Raw genomic sequence first — 19,763 nt, 5'->3', positions numbered from 1 at the left:
ATTAAAAAATAAAAATTCCCATATTTACATGCAACAAGTGACTTTGATAACACTCACAAGGCCATTGGCAAGCCAGGGTGTAGCATTACTCAGCTGCATAACAGCCCTCAGGAAGAAAATGTTTTTCAGACTTACTGTCTTAACTAAGATGTTTCTGTATCTCCTTCCAGATGGCAGGAGATTGAACAGACAGTGTCCGGGATGGAATGGGTCTTTAATGACATTACAAGCATGCTATAGGTATCAAGAGTTGTAGATCATCTCCAGGTGCAGTAGTTGAGTCCCAGTGATGTGCTGATCTGTTGGAGTGCTTTGTGATCTGTCTTGCTGCAACTAGAGGACCACACTGTCACTCTGTATGTCAGTATGATAAAAGGTGGCAGCAATTTTTGAGGCAGATCAGCTCTCCTTAAGCACCTCAGGTAGTACAGACACAGTTGTGCCTTCCCTACTATCAAGGTTGCATTGATGGACCAAGAAAGCTTATCGATGATGTCCATTCCCAAAAACTCGAAACTGGAGATCCTTTCCACTACCTCCCCATTTATGAATAATGGAACTTGTTCAGGACCTCTTGCTTTCCTGAAGTCAATTATCATTTCTCTTGTCTTCTTGATGTTGACTGATATGTTGTGGTTCCTGCACCAATAGGACAGTTTCAGCACCTCCTCTCTATATGCAGATTTGTTATTGTTTGTGATTAGGTCAATCACAGTTGTGTTGTTGGCAAATTTGATGATTGAGTTGAGCAGGAAAATTAACACCAAGTCAAGGCTAAGGGAAAACATAAAATGTACCAAACATACCGACCTTAACTCTGTATTCCACAGATGCTGATTGTAACAATATTTTTTATTTAAGTTCAATATTCCATTACCTGGTCTTTCTACTTTGATAATTTCTGCACCCAGGTCTCCCAAGATCATTGTAGCAAATGGTCCTGCTAACACCCTGTTTGAAATAGACAAAGGAAATGGATGATTAGATTCACATTGCTAAATTCTCACAAAATAAACAGATTTTATTTGTGTTATAGAACATGAATATACCTTGTGAGGTCAAGGACTTTAATTCCTTCTAATGGTTTCACATTTCCTGTAAGCCAAAACACATTTTTAGAAGCTGTCATCAAATAACACACATTCAAGTTACATAGAACACAGATAACAACAGTACAGTATAGACCGTACTCTAAGATCAATCTAACCCTTCTACATAATTCTCAATTTTTCTATCATCTATGTGCCTATCTAGGAGCATACTGAATGCCTCTAATGTATCTGGCAGGGTGTTCCACACACCTACCACTCTCTGTGTGAAAAAACCTACCTCTGACATCCCTTAATACTTATCTCCAATCACATTAAAGTTATGCAGCCTAGTATTAGCCATTTCTGCCCTAGGAAAAAGTCTCTGGCTATTTCTCCACTCCATGTATGCCTCTTATCAAGTTGTACATATGAAAGATGTTACACAAAAGAGAAGGACTGCACTGCAAATTGTAGACAGCTCAGTTGGACTGGTCTACAGATTTGAGACAAAGGGTGATTCCAGAAACGCATTCTGGCTGCATTATTGATTGTATTATTGCGTCTTTGCTACACTTGGCTGAGTAGATAACTTTTTAAACAGTGAGAGAAAATCACCAGGTGCGAGTTCTGAATGATAAATGTACAAAGAGCTTTGGAAATTGCAAAATCATGATACTTTCACTAGCCTGTCTGGACACAAACAACGGTTTTTTTTATGAGCTTATACAACATTTAGAACTTTAATGCAAACTTCCAGGCTGCTTGATAGGAGTGCTGGGAAACAAATAGATAGAATTTGAACCTGAGCCACAGAAAAGGGTATCAGGGCAGATAAACAAACATTAGGTCAACTATCTAGATTGGATTAGCTCTATTTGTCACATTTACATTGAAACATACAGTGAAATGTGTTGTTGCATCAAATCAAATCAGCAAGGATTGTGCTGGAGGCAGCCCATGCTTCAAGTGGCAATATAGTATGCCCACAACTTGTTAACCATAACCTGTTCATCTTTGGACTGTGGAAGGAAATCAGAGCACCTAGAAGAAATCCATTCAGTAGCAGGGAGAATGTACAAACTCCTTACAGACAGCTGCAGGAATTGAACCCTGGACTTATAGCTGATGCTGCAAAGCACTGTGGTAGTTGCTACTTGAGAGACAAGTTAAAAGGGAGAACTAGAAGAGTTTTGGGAATGGAGACCCAGGTCAGGCCAGCTGAAAGCAGAGCTGATAGTGATGAAGATATTAAAATCAGTGTGCAAGATGGATACACAGTAAGATTAGGATTCCTGTAAGTTTGGAAACAAATAAAAGTAAGGGAAAAGGGATAATTGTCACTGTCAAGTCAAATCAAGTCAAGCTCATTGTCATTTAACTATATACATGTTTACCACCAAATGAGATAACTTTTCTCCACGCCAGACCAGGGTATAAAGCACAGTAGGACGCGCGCACACGCACACAACACACAATAACATAGGAAAGGAAGAATTAAATCTATCAATGATAGATTTACTTTGCATAGATAAGCAAAGTAAAGTACATAAATTAAATATTGTAGGCTACAGAACAAATTATCCAGAGTCGCGTCCAATGAGATAATGCAGGGAGTTCAGAAGTCTAATGACCCTTTCAATAGTTCAACGGTTCCACTTAATATCAGAGAAAGTATATACAACCTGAAATTCTTACTCTTCACAGACATCCATTCTGACCATTCAGAATTGGTGGGGGGGGGAGGCAGGTAGTGTTGAGGAAACAGGTAGGCTGCAGAAGGACTTAGACAGATTAGGAGAATGGGCAAGAAAGTGGCAAATGAAATACACGGTTAGAAAATAACCATGCACTTTGGTAGTAGAAATAAATGTGAAGAATATTTTCTAAAACGTGAGAAAATTCAAAAATCTGAGATGCAAAAGGGACTTGGGAGCTCTTGTGCAGAACATTCGAAAGGGTAAATTACAGGTTGAGTCGGTGGTCAGGAAGGCAAATGCAATGTTACCATACATTTCAAGAGGTATAGAGTATAAGAGCAGGGATGTGATGTTGAGGCTTCATAGGGCACTGGTGAGGCCTCACCTTGAGTATTATGAATAGTTTTGGGCTCCTTATCTAAGAAAAGATGTGCTGGCATTGGAGAGGATTCAGAGGTGTTTCACAAGGATGATTCCAGGAAAGAAACAGTTTTCCTATGAGGAACATTTGATGGCTCTGGGCCTGTACTCACTGGAATTTAGAAGGATGAGGAGGGATCTCATTGAAACCTTTTGAATGTTGTAAGGCTTAGTCAGAGTAGATGTGGAAAGGATGCTTCCCATGGTGGGGGAATCTAGGACAAGAGGGCTCTGCCTCAGGATAGAAGGGCATCCATTTAAAACAGAGATGCAGAGATATTTCTTCAGCCAGAGTGCTGAATTTGTGGAATTCATTTCCACAGGCAGCTATGGAGGCCAGGTCAGTGGGTATATTTAAGGTGGAGTTTGATAGGTTCTTAATTGGCCACGGCGTCAAAGGTTACAGTGAGAAGGCCAGGGAGTGGGACTGAGGAGGCGGATAAGAAAGGATCAGTCATGATTGAATGGCGGAGAAGACTCAATGGGCCAAGTGGCCGAATTCTGCTCCTCCGTCTTATGGTCTTCTTGTCTTCATGCACCAGAATCTCCTGCCTGATAGTAGAATGTCAGTTGTGGGAGGAGCTAAAAATGGCACCAGAGATTTTTATGGGCCTGGGCGATTTCTTCCAGTCTGTTTGTGAAACAGTTTAAATCTCCTGTTCTCATGTCTCTTTTTCCCCTTTCAAGTTGACTGGGGTTGATGATCTGTAGCTGTGCTGAAGCTACAGTCTTCATGGGTGGTGGGTTCTCACTCTCAGAACTCACTGAGCGGCCCAGTGATTCAGATCTCCAAGAACAGCTGGGAAGATGTACGCTTTGGGGTGCGGCCCTGTGGATGACTCGATTCCTCACCGACGTCGCCAGCTGAACAGTCGCAGAGGATCGAAACATTGAGACAGCAGGCGCAGCTGTCAGAGGCCTCTGCACTCGAGTGGTATCTCTCTATCTTTCAATGGTGAGTGACAGTCTGCTGGCTCCGAATCAGGGGAACTCGAATAAGCGACGCTGCAGATTGTAAACATCAAAACTGTGAGCTGCTGGCCTCCCCTCTCGCCATGGCAGGAGTGATATATCTCTCTCTCCCTCATTAGTGCAAGAACCTGTCTGAGATGTCGAAGTGTTGGGATGGACAGTACTTCTTGATAGACTCTATCATGGTCTCTAGGGGCTTGCTATTGTTTGCATGGTGGGTGATGGGGGGTGGGTTGATGCTTTTGCTAGAGCAAGTGGGGGGGAGGGGTTTTGAGGTTCTAACTTTTTTGTCATTCATTCTTCAGGGGTTTTTTCTCAGTTTTGTGGATATCTGTGAAGAGTAAAAATTTCAGGTTGTATACTGTATACATTCTCTGATATTAAATGGAACAGTTGAACTATTGAAAGAGGATGCTAGACAGATGGATGGGATCTTTGAAAATACTAAGGGCCCAGGGTACACAGCACTCCTGATAAATGTCCCCGATAGATGGTAGGAAGGTCCCTATGATCCTCTCAGCTGTTTCCACAGTTCTTTGTAGGGATTTCCAGTCCAATGCACTGTTGCTCTTATACCAGGTGGTAATGCAGCTTGTCAGGACACTCTCAATCATGCTCCTGTAAAACTCAGTCAAGGTGGTGAGGAGGGTGGGAAGCCTCACTTGCCTCAGTCTCCTCAGAAAGTGGAGGTGCTGCTGTGCCTTCTTATTCAGGGAGGTGATACTGAGAGATCAGTTTGTGATGTGGATTCCCAGGAATTTGGCACATTTAACTCTCTCTACGGAGGAGGCATGTATGTGCGGGTGCGGAGGGGGGGATGGTTCATCTGCGCCTTCCTAAAGTCCACAATCATTTCCTTGGTCTTCTTCACATTCAAACTTAAGATTGCTGTTCTCACACCAGCCACTCCACTTCCTCTCTGTACTCCTCATCATCACTGTTGATGAGGCCAACCACTGTTGTGTCATCCGCAAACTTGATGATATGGTTTGAGATGAACCCTGCCACAGTAATGTGTCAACAGTGTAAACAGCAGCGGGCTGACCACACAGCCCTGGGGAGCACCAGAGCTCAAAATAATGCAACTAGAGACATTTCTGAAACGTCTCTACTGAAAACTTGTCTGTGTGGACTCAGAATTGGCTTGCTCACAGAAGGCAGAGGGTGATAAAAGATGGAGCATATTCTACCTGGAGGTCAGTGACCAGTTGAGTTCTGGGACCCTTGTCCTTCAGGATCTTCATAAATGACTTGGATGAGGAAGTGGAAGGGTGAGTTTGCAGATGACAAGGTCAGTGGAATTGCATACAGTGTAGAAGATTGTTGTAGGTTGCAGTGGGACACTGATAGGACACAGAGCAGGGCTGAGAAGTGGCAGATGGAGTCCAACCAAGAAAACTGTAAAGTCATTCACTTTGGAAGATCAAACTTGGAGGAGTACAAGTTTAACGGCAGGATTATGAGCAGTATAGAGGAACAGAGGAGTCTTGGAGTCCAAGTACAAAGATCCCTCAAAGTTGCCATGCAAGTTGATAGGTTGAATGTCTATTTTACCATGTGAACTTGGCTTCATGGATTCAGAGTTGGCTTGTTCACAGAAGGCAGAGGGAAGAGATGTTTTAGGAACTTGAGCAGCAATGTTTTGCACACAGAGAGTGGTCAGTATATCTGCCAGAGAAAGTAGTTGAATCAAGTACAATAACAAGTGCTACAATGCACTGGGACAGGTACATGGATAGGAAAGGTTTACAGGGATATGGGCCAAACATAGGCAAATTGGAACAGCTTGCATTAGGCATCTGGGTCAGCTTGGACCAGATGGGCTGAAGGGCCTGGTTCCATCTGAATTACTCCAACTCTATTAATAACTTGGGCTATCCATTGCAAAAATAAAATCTCCAAATTAAACATTTGCAAAAATGTCCATTAAATCTGCTTGGAATTTATTTTTATTTTGCAATTAACCTGCATCAAAATGTGATCGGCATCCCAGGGTGAAGTCTGAAGTTGGATGGAGTCTGAATTCTGCGAGCCTAAGAATCTGAGGACAAGGACAGCAAGCTTGAACATGTCCTGTCCTACTAGGGTTGGAGGCTTGTTTGGGTGTGTGGAGGGTGGGTGGGAGGCAGGGAGGCAGGGAAAGGGGTTTGCTTTGCTGTTGTTATTTTGTTTTGTGTTTTTGTTGCTGCTGCTATCTGCTGAACATGGTGGGCATGATGTGTTGGCGCTGGAATGTGTGGCAATTCTTGCAGTTTGCCCCCGCATATCCTTAGATTATGTTGGTCATTAATGGAAACAACACATCTCACTATTTTCAATGTACATGTAATCAATAAATCTGAATCTGATAGTTGCCAATTAACCTACCAGCAAGTCTTTGGAATGTGGGATTCAACCTGGGGGAAACCGTGTTAAAAAAAGCAGAACATACAAACATTGTAACTTGTAGCCATGCTATGTTGGTGCTGGAAGAACGGACACTTGCTGGCTGTCCTCAGCCTAACCCTAGGACTGTGTTGGCCATTGATGAAAATGACATATGTTCCAATGTGCAAGTGACAAATAAAGCTAATCTTTAAAAACTTATAACAGACATCCTGATCTCCAAAATATCAAACTTAAGATAATTTTATTAAATGTAAGATTTTCATTTCTATCATGTTAATACATTAAAATGGTTGTAAAGAAAGCGTCACATTTGTGTTTTTCACATTCAAAAGTGCCTTACTGCTAATTAAGCAATTTTGAAATGGAGTCACCAATTTAACATACAAACAACATCAGCCAACTTTCACTCATCAAGCTTCCAGAATCTGCACTGAAAACGATCAGGATGTTATCCTGATCTATGTTTATGGATAAACATAGGCCAGTGCACCAGAAATGACTCCCTTAATCTTTGAAATAGTGTCAATACATCTATTATGTGACTACACAGGGCAAAGGTCATCTTATTCTTTTCTCATCTGAGGCTCAGTTTGCTCTGCAGTGTAGACATAAAATACATCACAACACAATTTTGAGGAGCAAAAGGTTATTCTCTTTTTCGAGTTAATAATTACCTCTCAATCCATATTCCTAAAAGCACAGATTACTCGGACAACCACGTTACTGATAGTGAGAGCTCACTGCATGTAAATTGCCTATCATATTTCTGTATTCAAAATGTAACAGTGGTTTGGGACTTTTTGTTAGAGGTGTGAAAGGTACCATCCAAATGCAAATCGACTATCACATTTCTATATTAAAATAAAAGTTCAGAAGCATCCACTGGCAGTAAAGTCCTATGGGATGTTCAAAGTAAATTTTATTATCAAAGGACATATTTGTCACCATATACAACCCTGAGATTCATTTTCTTGTGGGCATACTCAATAACTCTAGTGTTAATAATAACCATAACAGATTCAATGAAAGTGCCACTAGTAGCGTAGTGGATAGCACACCACCTTACAGTACCAGTGACCCAGGTTTAATTCCTGCCATTGCTTGTAAGGAGTTTCCATGTTCTCCCTGTAACTGCGATGGATTCCTCCGGTTGCTCTGGTTTCCTCCCACAGTACAAAGACCATAAGATATAGGAGCAGAATTAGGCCATTTGGCCCATTGAGTCCACTCCGCCATTCAATCATGGCTGATCTTTTTTCCCCCTCCTCAGCCACACTTCCCGTAACCTTTGATGCGATATCCAATCAAGTACCCTAAATACACCCAACGACCTGGCCTTCACCCAGCTACCTGCGGTAACAAATTTCATAAATTTACCATCATCTGGCTAAAGAAACTGCTCCACATCTCTGTATTAAATGGTTGCCCCTCTATCCTGAGACTGTGCTCACCTGTCCTACACTTCCCCGTCATGGGAAACATCCTTTCCACATCTACTCTGTCTAGACCTTTCAACATTTGAAAGGTTTCAACGAGATTCCCCTCCCCACCATTCTTCTAAATTCTAGCAAGTACAGACCCAGAGCCATCAAACGTTCCTCGTATGATAACCTTTTCATTTCTGGAATCATTCTTGTGAACCTCCTCTGAACCCTCTCCAATACCAGCACATCTTTTCTTAGATGAGGAGCCAAAAACTGTTCACAATACTCAAGGTGAGGCCTCACCAGTGCCTTATAAAGCCTCAGCATCACATCCCTGCTCTTGTGTTCTAGACCTCTCGAAATGAATACTAACCTTGCATTTACCTTTCTCACCACAACTCAACCTGCAAGTTAACCTTTAGGGTGTTTTGCACAAGGATTCCCAAGACCCTTTGCGCCTCAGATTTTTGGATTTTCTCCCTGTTTAGAAAATAATCTCTACATTTATTTCTACTACCAAAGTGCATGACCATGCATTTTCCAACACTGTATTTTTTGCCACTTTCTTGCCCATTCTCCTAATCTGTCCGTCCCTTTGCAGCTTAATTTTCCTCAACATTACCTGCCCTTCCACCAATCTTCATATAATCTGCAAACTTGGCAACAAAGCCATATATTCCATCATCTAAATCATTGATGTACAGCAATAAAAGAAAATATTCCCAACACTGACCCTTGTAGAACACCACTAGTCACTGGTAGCCAACCAGAAAAGGATCCTTTTATTCCCACACACTGCCTCCTACCGATTAGCCTATGCTCTAACCATGTTAGTAACTTTGTTGTAATACCATGGGCTCTTAACTTGCTAAGCACCCTCATGTGGCACCTTGTCAAAGGCCTTCTGAAAGTACAAATGTGCAACATCCACTCTATCCCCTTTATCTATCCTACTTGTAATCTGCATGGAAGTCGGTGACCAGTGGTGTTCCACAGGAATCTGTTCTAGCACCCTCCTCTTTCTGATTTTTGTAAATGACCTGGATTTAGAAGTAGAAGGGTAAATTATTAAATTTGCTGATGACACAAAGGAGGTTGGGGTGTTGTGAATAGTCTGGATGTTTGTCAGATGTTACAGCGGGACACCGATAGGACATAGAACTGGTCTGAGACATGGCAGATGGACTTCAACCCAGATAAGTGTGAGTGGTTCATTTTGGTAGATCAAACTTGAATATAGTATTAATGGTAAGACTCTTGGCAGTGTGGAGGATCTGAAAGATCTTGGGGTCCACGTTGATAGGACACTCAAAGCTGCTGCGCAGGTTGACAGGGTTAAGAAGGCATATGGTGTGTTGGCATACATCAACCGTGAGATTGAGTTCAAGAGCAGCGAGGTAATGTTACAGCTATTTAAGACCTTGGTCAGACCCCACTTGGGGTACTGTAATCAGTTCTGGTCACCTCACTAAAGGAAAGCTGTAGATACTACAGAAAGAGTGCAAAGGAGATTTACAAGGATGTTGCTTGGATTGGAGGGCATATCTTACGAGAATAGGTTGAATGTACTTGGCCTTTTCTTCTCAAGAGTGATGGAGAATGAGAGATGACCTGATAGAGATGTATAACATGATGAGGGGCATTGATTGTATGGACAGTCAGAGGCTTTTTCCCAGGGCTGAAATGGCTAACACGAGGGGGCATAGCTTTAAGGTGCTTGGAAATAGGTACCGAGGGAATGTCAAGGAGTTTTTCACACAGAGAGTGGTGATGGAAGTGGATACAATAGTTCAATACATAGCACCCAATCCAGTATAGCCGAACCCTTAGTAAGCACAATGACAAACTGCTCTAAAAAGCCATCTCATAGGTGTTCAACAAACTTACTCTCTTTCCAGCCTGATTTTCCCAATCGACATGCATGGTGAAATTTCCATGACTATTATAACATTGTTCTTTTAACAAGCCTTTTCTATTTCCCATTGTAATCTGGGATCCACATCCCAGCTACTGTTTGCAGTTTCTTAACCTAACCCACATGCTATCAGTATTCGGAGAAGTGGATAGGAGGCTCAGGGAGACCAATTACCAGGTGACGTGGCACTATAGTGCCGCTGTAACGGCAGCTGAGTCATACTTCGCCGCTGTCAGCTCCTAGCGGGCTCCGGGGAGTGGCGGGGGCAACCGGGACGGCGGGACGGGGCTAGCATGTGGCTGGGCCCGACTTCAAATTGTACGTGTAAGCCTCAGGCAGATTCAACATCTTTTTATCCTAAATCACATCTTCCCACTGACTCAGTGCCATTCTTTACCAGTAGAGCCACACCACACCTTCTGCCTACTTTCCTATCCCTCCAATACAACATGTAACCTTGGACATTTTGCTCCCAGCTACAACCACCCTTCAGCCACGATTCAGTGATGGCCACAATATCATAGCTGTCAATCTGTAATAGTGCAACAAGATCATCCATCTTAGTTCTTATAATCAATGTATTGAGATATAACGCTTCGAGTACTTTATTTGCTACCCATTTAATGTTACATCTCTAATGCACTGATACTCACCCTGCTGGCTGCAATTTTGTCCTATCATCTGCCTGCCTTTCCTGACAGTCTGACTACACACTATCTTTATTAACATCTGTCCTATCCTGAGTCCCTTCACTCTGGTTCCCATCCCCCTGCCAAATTAGTTTAAAGCCTCCCCAACAACTCCATCAAACCTGCCCGTGAAAATATTGGTCCCCTTTGGGTTCAGGTGCAACCCATCACTTTTATACAGGTCATACTACCCCCAAAAGAGATATCAATGAACCAAGAACCTAAAGCCCTGCCTCCTGCACCAGCTTCTCAGCCATGCATTAATCTGCCAAATCATCCTGTCTTTACCCTCACAGTCAGCAATCCAGAAATTACTACCCTAGAGATCCTGCTTCTCAGATGTCTGCCTTGCTCTCCATATCCTCTTTTCAAGACCTCTTTGCTTTTCCTATGTCACTGGTACCAACAGGAACCAAAGCATCTGGCTACTCTCCCTCCCCCTCCAGAATGCTATGGATGTGATTGGAGATGTCCCTAACCCTGGCAACAGGGAGGCAAAATACCATTCAGGTGTCCCATTCATGTTCACAGAATCTCCTGTCTGTTCCTCTGACTATTGAGCCCCTATCACTACCACCCCCCTCTTCTCCTTCTTCCCCTCTGCACCACGGACCCATGCTCTGTGCCAGTAACATTGTCTCCATGGTATTCCCCTGGGTGGTCATTCCCCACAATTATATCCAAAGCAGTACACTTATTATTGAAGGGAATGGCCAAAGGGGTGCTCTGCGCTAACTGCCTTCAAATTTGCATTTCCCTGTACAATCACCCAGCTACTCACCTCCTGCAACTTAGTGGTGACTACTTCCCTGCAACTCTGATCGATTATCTCCTCACTCTCCCATACAAGTTGAAGGTCATCCAGCTGCTGTTCCATATCCCCAACATGGTCTTCAAAGAGCTGCAGCTGGATGCACTTCATGCAGATGTAGTTCCCTGGGAGACTCTGGATCTCCCAGGACTCCAACATCTGGCACGAAGAACACACAGCGGCCATTTACTACACTAGGTACCATAAGAAGGGAAAAAAGGGAACCTTAAGTCATTCACTCACTTTTTTTTTATTGTCATTTCAACCATAACTGTTGGTACAGTACACAGTAAAAACGAGGCAATGTTTTTCAGGACCATGGTGCCACATGAAACAGTACAAAAACTACACTGAACTACGTGAAAACAACACAGAAAAAAACTACACTAGACTACAGACCTACCCAGGACTGCATAAAGTGCACAAAACAGTGCAAGCATTACAATAAATAATAGACAATAGGCACAGTAGAGGGCAGTAAGTTGGTGTCAGTCCAGGCTCTAGGTATTGAGGAGTCTGATAGCTTGGGGGAAGAAACTGTTACATAGTCTGGTCGTGAGAGCCCCAATGCTTCGGTGCCTTTTCCCAGATGGCAGGAGGGAGAAGAATTTGTATGAGGGGTGCGTGGGGTCCTTCATAATGCTGTTTGCTTTGCAGATGCAGTGTGTGGTGTAAATGTCTGAAATGGCGGGAAGAGAGACCCCGATGATCTTCTCAGCTGACCTCATTATCCGCTGTAGGGTCTTGTAATCCGAGATGGTGCAATTTCTGAACCAGGCAGTGATGCAGCTGCTCAGGATGCTCTCAATACAACCCCTGTAGAATGTGATGAGGTTGGGGGGGTGGGAGATGGACTTTCCTCACCCTTCGCAGAAAGTAGAGATGCTGCTGGGCTTTCTTTGCTATGGAGCTGGTGTTGAGGGACCAGGTGAGATTCTCCGCCAGGTGAACACCAAGAAATTTGGTGCTCCTAATGATCTCTACCGAGGAGCCCTCGATGTTCAGCAGAGTGGTCGCTCCATGCCCTCCTGAAGTCAACAGCCATCTCTTTTGTTTTGTTCACATTCAGAGACAGGTTATTGGCTCTGCACCAGTCCGTTAGCCACTGCACCTCTTCTCTGTATGCTGACTCATCATTCTTGCTGATGAGACCCACCACGGTCGTGTCATCGGCAAACTTGATGATGTGGTTCAAGCTGTGTGTTGCAACACAGTCGTGGGTCAGCAGAGTGAACAGCAGTGGACTGAGCACTCAACCCTGGGGAGCCCCCGTGCTCAGTGTGATGGTGTTGGAGATGCTGCTCCCGATCCGGACTGACTGAGGTCTCCCAGTCAGGAAGTCTAGTATCCAGTTGCAGAGGGAGGTGTTCAGGCCCAGTAGGCTCAGCTTTCCAATCAGTTTCTGAGGGATGATTGTGTTGAATGGTGAACTGAAGTCTATGAACAGTATTCAAACGTAAGTGTCTTTTTTTTGTCCAGGTGGGTTAGGGCCAGGTGGAGAGTGATGGCAATGGCGTCATCTGTTGAGCAGTTGGGACAGTACGCAAACTGCAGGGGGTCCAGTGAGGGAGGCAGTAGGGTCTTGATGTGCCTTATGATGAGCCTCTTGAAACACTTCATGATGATGGATGTGAGTGCAACGGGACGGTAGTCATTGAAGCAGGACACTGAAGACTTCTTTGGCATGGGGATGATGGTGGCAGCCTTGAAGCACATATGAAGGGTGGCGTTGCTAACCCAGAGCCAATGTTTTTTTGAGCTGAAGCCTCCTTTGAGCCAAAGTCTGAAACTCCTACTGTCACCACTGGCCTACTCCCAACAATAGCCACCCTGCTTGTCTTTTCTGTACTTCTAAACAAGTGTCGCCAACCTGCGAAAAACCTTGCTGTAGCCTGCTCCTGCCACTGAATGGGCCATCAGAATAAGCCCGAACACCCACAGAGCTCTCCTTTTAAACAAGTGTCACCGACCTGCATGAAACCTCGTCGCTGTGTGCTGCTCCCACTGCTGATTGGGCCACCAGAATCAGTACCAGTTGTTAGGTTAACTGGTCATTCTAAATTGTCCCATGATTAAGCTAGGTATAAATCAGGGGATTGCTGGGCAGCATGGCCCAAAGGGCCAGAAAGGCCTATTCCACGCTGTATCTCAATAAATAAACAAACTAGGGCATTCATCCAGAGTGCAGAAGGCAACAAGCTGTGTAGATACAAAAATAAGAAGAAGAAGAAATAATTATCAAGAAGAGTCCTTGAAAGTGAGTCCATTGGTTGTGAGAACATTTCAATGATGAGGTAAGTGAAGTTGAGTGAAGTTATCTGCTTTGGTTCAAGAGCCTGATGGTTGAGGGGTAGTTCTTTTAGAGGTGTGAAAGGTACTATCCAAATGGAAATCGGCTATCACATTTCTAAATTAAAAATGTAATTTCAAAAGTATTCATTGGCTGTAAAGTGTTTTGGGACGTTCTCTTAGAGATGCAAAGAGTACTATCCAAATGCAAGTCATTCTTTCAAGATATTTTTAACACTTTTGCCTCTTCAATTAAATGTATATATGTAAAATTCCCTCAGTTAATATATAATATTGTTCTAAATTTGCTCTCTTGTGAAGCATGTAATTATTGACTCTAATGTGTAAAATCAAAGAACACAAGAATGTATTTGTCTTTGACAAGAAAACAGATGAACAGGAAACAGTGGGATTATATAAAGCATTTAAGTGGACACTGGAGAGTGGAATCAATGTTTTGGTAAATATAAAGTTTTGATAGATAAGAAAAATAAACTATAGGTCGTGCTGGGTGCACTGAAAAATGAACGCGGCTTCCATCTACAAGGAGATTTTAATTTTATAAATTCTACATTTTCATTTCTTTTCCTGCTTGCACACCTAAATACCAGCACTTTGATTCAAAGAAGAAACTACCCAAATCTATTCACACACAACTTGTGTAAGTTTTGCGGAGAAATACCTCAAGCCATTCAGAGCTAGGAGAATCAAATGATGCAAACCAAATAGCAAACAATGAAATGGAAAATACTACTGAAGATTAAGGCAACAAGAACAACAAGTTCAAGTAATGGAGTACAACAGAGCAGAAACAACCCATCTAGTCCAGGCAGAACTGTTAATTTGCCTATACCTATCAATTGGTACTTTGACTATAGCCCTCCCATCCATGTATCGATCTAAACTTTTCTTAAGTGTTGCAATCATATCTGATCTACCACTCCTGCTGTGTAATGTGGAAGCAGGTTTGCGGGTTTGGTGAGTGAAAGAGCAGATGTTAATTATGAACAAGCGTATTAATCATTTACTTACATGCAGTAAAAAATTTGACCAACATTTAAGTTCCCCCAAGTTGCACAAGCTACAAAAGTAAATATTCAACAGATACTTAGCTAAGAGTGCGCGCAAAGCATACCTTGCCAATGGTTCATCGGCACTGGTCATGACCCGGGGACAAAGCAAAGAGAAGCCAAGCCTCCCACATGTGCCATTCTTATACTCCTCAAGGTGCCCGGAACCAGAAATCCATGCCATGATACACACGCCAACCAATGGGAAAGAGCAGCCACAACTTTTAAACCGGCCAATCGACAAGTGACATGGAGGAAGCGGGCTTCAACCGGCAAATAAAATAACCGCCCACTCGACATGCTGGCAGCTCATTCCACACTGGCACCATCCTTTACGTGAAGAAGTTCCCTGTCAGGTTCTCCATAAATATTTTACTTTTCATCCTTAAGCCATGACCTCTAGATCTAGACTTACCCCATCTCTTGTAAATTTTCTCAATTCTCTTTCAACCTTATTGATAACTTTCCTGTAGGCAGAACCAGAAATTGGTGCCACAGTGAGCACACCAATGGGAAAGAGGGGCCACAACTTTTAAACTGGCCAATCAACGAGCAACATGGAGGAAGCGGATTTCAACTAGCAAATAAACTGCACACAATGCTCCAAATTCTGCCTCAACAACTTCAACGTCAAATCCCAACTCCTGTACTCAATAGTCTGATTTACGAAGGACAATGTGCCAAAAGCTCTCTTTATGACCCTATGCACCAGTGACACCGTTTCAAGGAATTATGTGTCGGTATTCCCAGATCACTCTGTTCGACCACACTCCAGTAACCGTGTTAAGTCCTACCCTGGTTTGTCCTCCCAAAGTTCAACACGTCACATTTGTCTGCATTAGATTCCATCTGCCATTTTTCACCTCATTTTTCCAGCTGATCCAGATCTCGCTGCAAGCTTCGATAGTCCTCGCAGTCCACTATGCCCACAATCTTGGTGTCACCTGAAAATATCCTGATCCAGTTTACAACGTTATTATCCAAATCATTAATACAGATGATAGATGACCCAGCACCAATCCCTGTGACACACCACTAGTCACATGTCTTTACTCAGAGAGGCAACTCTTTGGCTTCTCAACTATCCAATTTACCCCTTCATCTTATATGCCAGGCAACTGAACCTTCTGAAACAGCATCCCATGCAGGCCTTGCTAAAGTCTATGCAGTCAACATTCACGTAGACCATAACACATAGGAGCAGAATTAGGCCAATCAGACCATCAAGTCTGCATCGCCATTCCAACATGACTGATTCATTATTCCTCTCCCTGTAACCTGTGATGCCCTGACTAATCAAGAAACTATCAATCTCAGCTTTAAATACACTCAACAACTATCTGGTGAGACCGCACTTAGAGTATTGTGTTCAGTTCTGGTCACCTCATTATAGGAAGGATGTGGAAGCTATGGAGAGGGTGCAGAGGAGATTTACCAGGATGTTGCCTAGTTTGGAAAACAAGTCTTTGAGGCAAGGTTAGCAGAGCCGGGACTTTTCTCTTTGGAGCATAGAAGAATGAGAGGATACTTGATAGAGGTCTACAAGATTACGAAAGGCATAGAGAGGGTGGATAGCCAGTACCTGTTTCCCAGGGCGCGAACAGCAAACACCAGAGGGCATATGTACAAAGTTGGGGGAGAGAGGTTTAGGGGAGACATCAGGGGTAAGTTTTTTTACACAGAGGGTTGTGCATGCCTGGAATGACTTGCCAGGGACAATGGTGGAGGCTAAAACATTAGGGGTATTTAAGAGCCTCTTGGCCAGGCACATGGATGAAAGAAAAATAGAGGGTTATGGGTTAGTGTGGGTTTAGTACTTTTTTTAAGGAATATATGGGTCGGCACAACATCGAGGGCCAAACAGCCTGTACTGTGCTGTAGTATTCTAGTGTCTAGTGTCAATGACTTGGTCTCCACAGCAGTCTGTGGCAATGAATTCCACAGGTTCATCACCAACTGGATAAAAAAAAAATTCCTCCTCACCTCTGTACTAAAAGGATGTCCTTCTATTCTGACACCTAACATCGCATTTGCCTTTCTCACCACTGATTCAACCTGCAACCTTTAGAGAATCCTGCACAAGGACTCCCAAGTTTCTTTGCACCTTTGATTTTTGAATTTTCTCCCCATTTAGAAATTGTCTACGCCTTTATTCCCTCTAGCAAATTGCATGACCATACACTTACCGACACAATACTCCATCAGCCATTTCTTTGCCCATTCATCTAATCTGTTTAAGTCCTTCTATAAATCCCCCGCTTCCTCAACACTACCTGCCCCCGCCTATCTTCATATTGTCCACAAACTTGGCCACAAAGTAATCAGTTCCATCATCCAAATCATTGACCTATAATGTAAAAAGAAACGGTCCTAACATGAACCCCTGAAGAACACCACTAGTCACTGACAGCCAACCAGAAAAGACCCATTTTATTCCCACTCTTTGTCTCCTGCCTATCAGCCAATCTTCTTATCAAAGCTAGTATATTTCACGTCATACCATCTGGACTTAACTTGTTAAGAAGCCTCATGTGTGGCACCTTGTCAAAGGCCTGAAAATCCAAGTAAACAACATCCACTGTCTCTCCTTTGTCTATCCTGCCTGTTATTTCCTCAAAGAATTCCAACAGATTTGTCAGTCACGATTTCCCTCTTCAGAAAGCCATGCTGACTTTGGCCTTTTTTATCTCCTAGTACCCTGAAATGTCATGATCAATTATAGACTCCAACATTTTCCCAACCACTGAAATCAGGCTAACTGGTATATATAGACAATAGACAATAGGTGCAGAAGTAGACCATTCGGCCCTTCGAGCCTGCACCGCCATTTTGAGATCATGGCTGATCAACTACTATCAATACCCGGTTCCTGCCTTGTCCCCATATCCCTTGATTCCCCTATCCATAAGATACCTATCTAGCTCCTTCTTGAAAGCATCCAGAGAACTGGCCTCCACTACCTTCTGAGGCAGTGCATTCCAGACCCCCACAACTCTCTGAGAGAAGAAGTTTTTCCTTAACTCTGTCCTAAATGACCTACCCCTTATTCTCAAACCATGCCCTCTGGTACTGGACTCTCCCAGCATCTGGAACATATTTCCTGCCTCTATCTTGTCCAATCCCTTAATAATCTTATATGTTTCAATCAGATCCCCTCTCAATCTCCTTAATTCCAGCGTGTACAAGCCCAGTCTCTCTAACCTCTCTGCGTAAGACAGTCCAGACATCCCAGGAATTAACCTCGTGAATCTACGCTGCACTTCCTCTACAGCCAGGATGTCCTTCCTTAACCCTGGAGACCAAAACTGTACACAATACTCCAGGTGTGGTCTCACCAGGGCTCTGTACAAATGCAAGAGGATTTCCTTGCTCTTGTACTCAATTCCCTTTGTAATAAAGGCCAACATTCCATTAGCCTTCTTCACTGCCTGCTGCACTTGCTCATTCACCTTCAGTGACTGAAGAACAAGGACTCCGAGATCTCTTTGTATTACTCCCTTACCCAACTCTACACCGTTCAGATAATAATCTGCCTTCCTGTTCTTACTCCCAAAGTGGATAACCTCACACTTATTCACATTAAACGCCATCTGCCAAGTATCTGCCCACTCACCCAGCCTATCCAAGTCACCCTGAATTCTCCTAACATCCTCATCACATGTCACACTGCCACCCAGCTTAGTATCATCAGCAAATTTGCTGATGTTATTTTCTATGCCTTCATCCAAATCGTTAACGTAAATGGTAAACAGCTGTGGTCCCAATACCGAGCCCTGTGGCACCCCACTAGTCACCACCTGCCATTTCGAGAAACACCCATTCACCGCTACCCTTTTTTGGGTATATATAATTTTACTTTTCTGCCTCCATCCCTTCTTTAAGTGTGGAGTGACATCTCCAATTATTAATGCTTCCACAATGTTTTCATCTACCTCTTTCAGAACCCTGGGATGTACTCCATCTGGGCCAAGTGACTTATCTACCTTCAGACCTTTCAGCTTCCCAAGCAACTTCTCCTTAGTAATAGCAACAACACAGCAACCTGACATGAATTTCTGACTTACTGCTAGTTTCTTCCACTGACACAAATTACTTGTTAAGTTCACCTGCCATTTCTTTGTCCCCCATAACTACCTCTCCAGTATCAGTTTCCAGCAGTCCAATATTCAGTCTCACCTCTTTTACTCTCTATATATCTAAAAAAACCTTTTTGTATCCTCTTTAATATCATTGGCTTCATATTCATAAATGGTGAGGTAATGAATAGGGTCACCATTTTCAAGTTTTTGGGCATGAACAACACAACCTCAATGACAGGGAAGACACAACAGCAACTATACACCTGAGGTGCTTAAGACCTAATTTGCCCCAAAAATTGTTGGCCAACTTCTATCAATGTGCAATAGAGAGAGCATATTAACATGCAGAATGACCATGTGATACTCTAGCTGCAGCAAGACAGATCACAAAGTACTCCAACGGGTGACTGGGATGGTTCAATGTCACTCCATCATTGGGAATCAACAGCTGGACCTGAAGACAATCTGCAACTCTCAGTGCCTATGGCACACTTGTAACATCATTAAAGACACATCCGATCCCGGAAGCTGTCTGTTCAACCTCCTGCTATCTGGTAGGAGATACAGAATCTTCTTAGCCAAGACTTGCTGAAAAAACAGCTTCTTCCCGAGGGCTGTTGTGCAGCTGAATACTGCTACACCCCGGCTTGCCCATGACCTTTGAGTGTTAGAGACTGTCAAAGTCACTTGTTGCATGCCAATAAGGGTTTTCTTTAAATTAAGCTGCACCATAGAACAGGTTCCTTAGGTTGTCATTGCCAAGGGTGGTAGTGAGGATAAGCTCCCACTACCTATTAAGTGCTCCAAATGACGTACACCTCTAACAGCCTCTGATAACCAAGTCCAACTCTTGGCCTTCACATGTGGCTTTGCTAATAGGCCCGGCAGAACCGTTTCTACTGACAAGAGAAGGGGCAAAGGTGGACCCCCGGCGCCTCAAACCTGGTTGTTTCGTGCAAGTGGAGCACATCAGCCTTG

The 19,763-nt window shown here is 43.4% G+C and overlaps 1 protein-coding gene across 5 annotated transcripts in view; it reads right to left on the bottom strand.

Annotated features, from left to right (window-relative positions):
* The window catches only part of sugct (succinyl-CoA:glutarate-CoA transferase), a 528,034-nt gene that overhangs the window by 481,740 nt on the left and 26,531 nt on the right, over nucleotides 1-19,763 (bottom strand). For 4 of the 5 annotated variants that reach the window (XM_073032218.1, XM_073032487.1, XM_073032549.1 and 1 more), the window contains exons 2-3: nucleotides 1,050-1,095; nucleotides 878-951 (exon numbers count right to left, since the gene is read on the bottom strand). In XM_073032218.1, coding sequence (XP_072888319.1) covers nucleotides 878-951; nucleotides 1,050-1,095 — 120 coding nt within the window. Of the gene's footprint in view, nucleotides 1-877; nucleotides 952-1,049; nucleotides 1,096-14,771; nucleotides 14,833-19,763 lie in introns of those variants that run through there. The other variant, XM_073032311.1, reaches the window with a different exon arrangement.

Source organism: Hemitrygon akajei, chromosome 1 (genome assembly GCF_048418815.1).
Source record: "Hemitrygon akajei chromosome 1, sHemAka1.3, whole genome shotgun sequence".
In the NCBI taxonomy this organism is placed as follows: domain Eukaryota; kingdom Metazoa; phylum Chordata; class Chondrichthyes; order Myliobatiformes; family Dasyatidae; genus Hemitrygon; species Hemitrygon akajei.
This window is presented reverse-complemented; position numbering and strand designations above follow the sequence as displayed.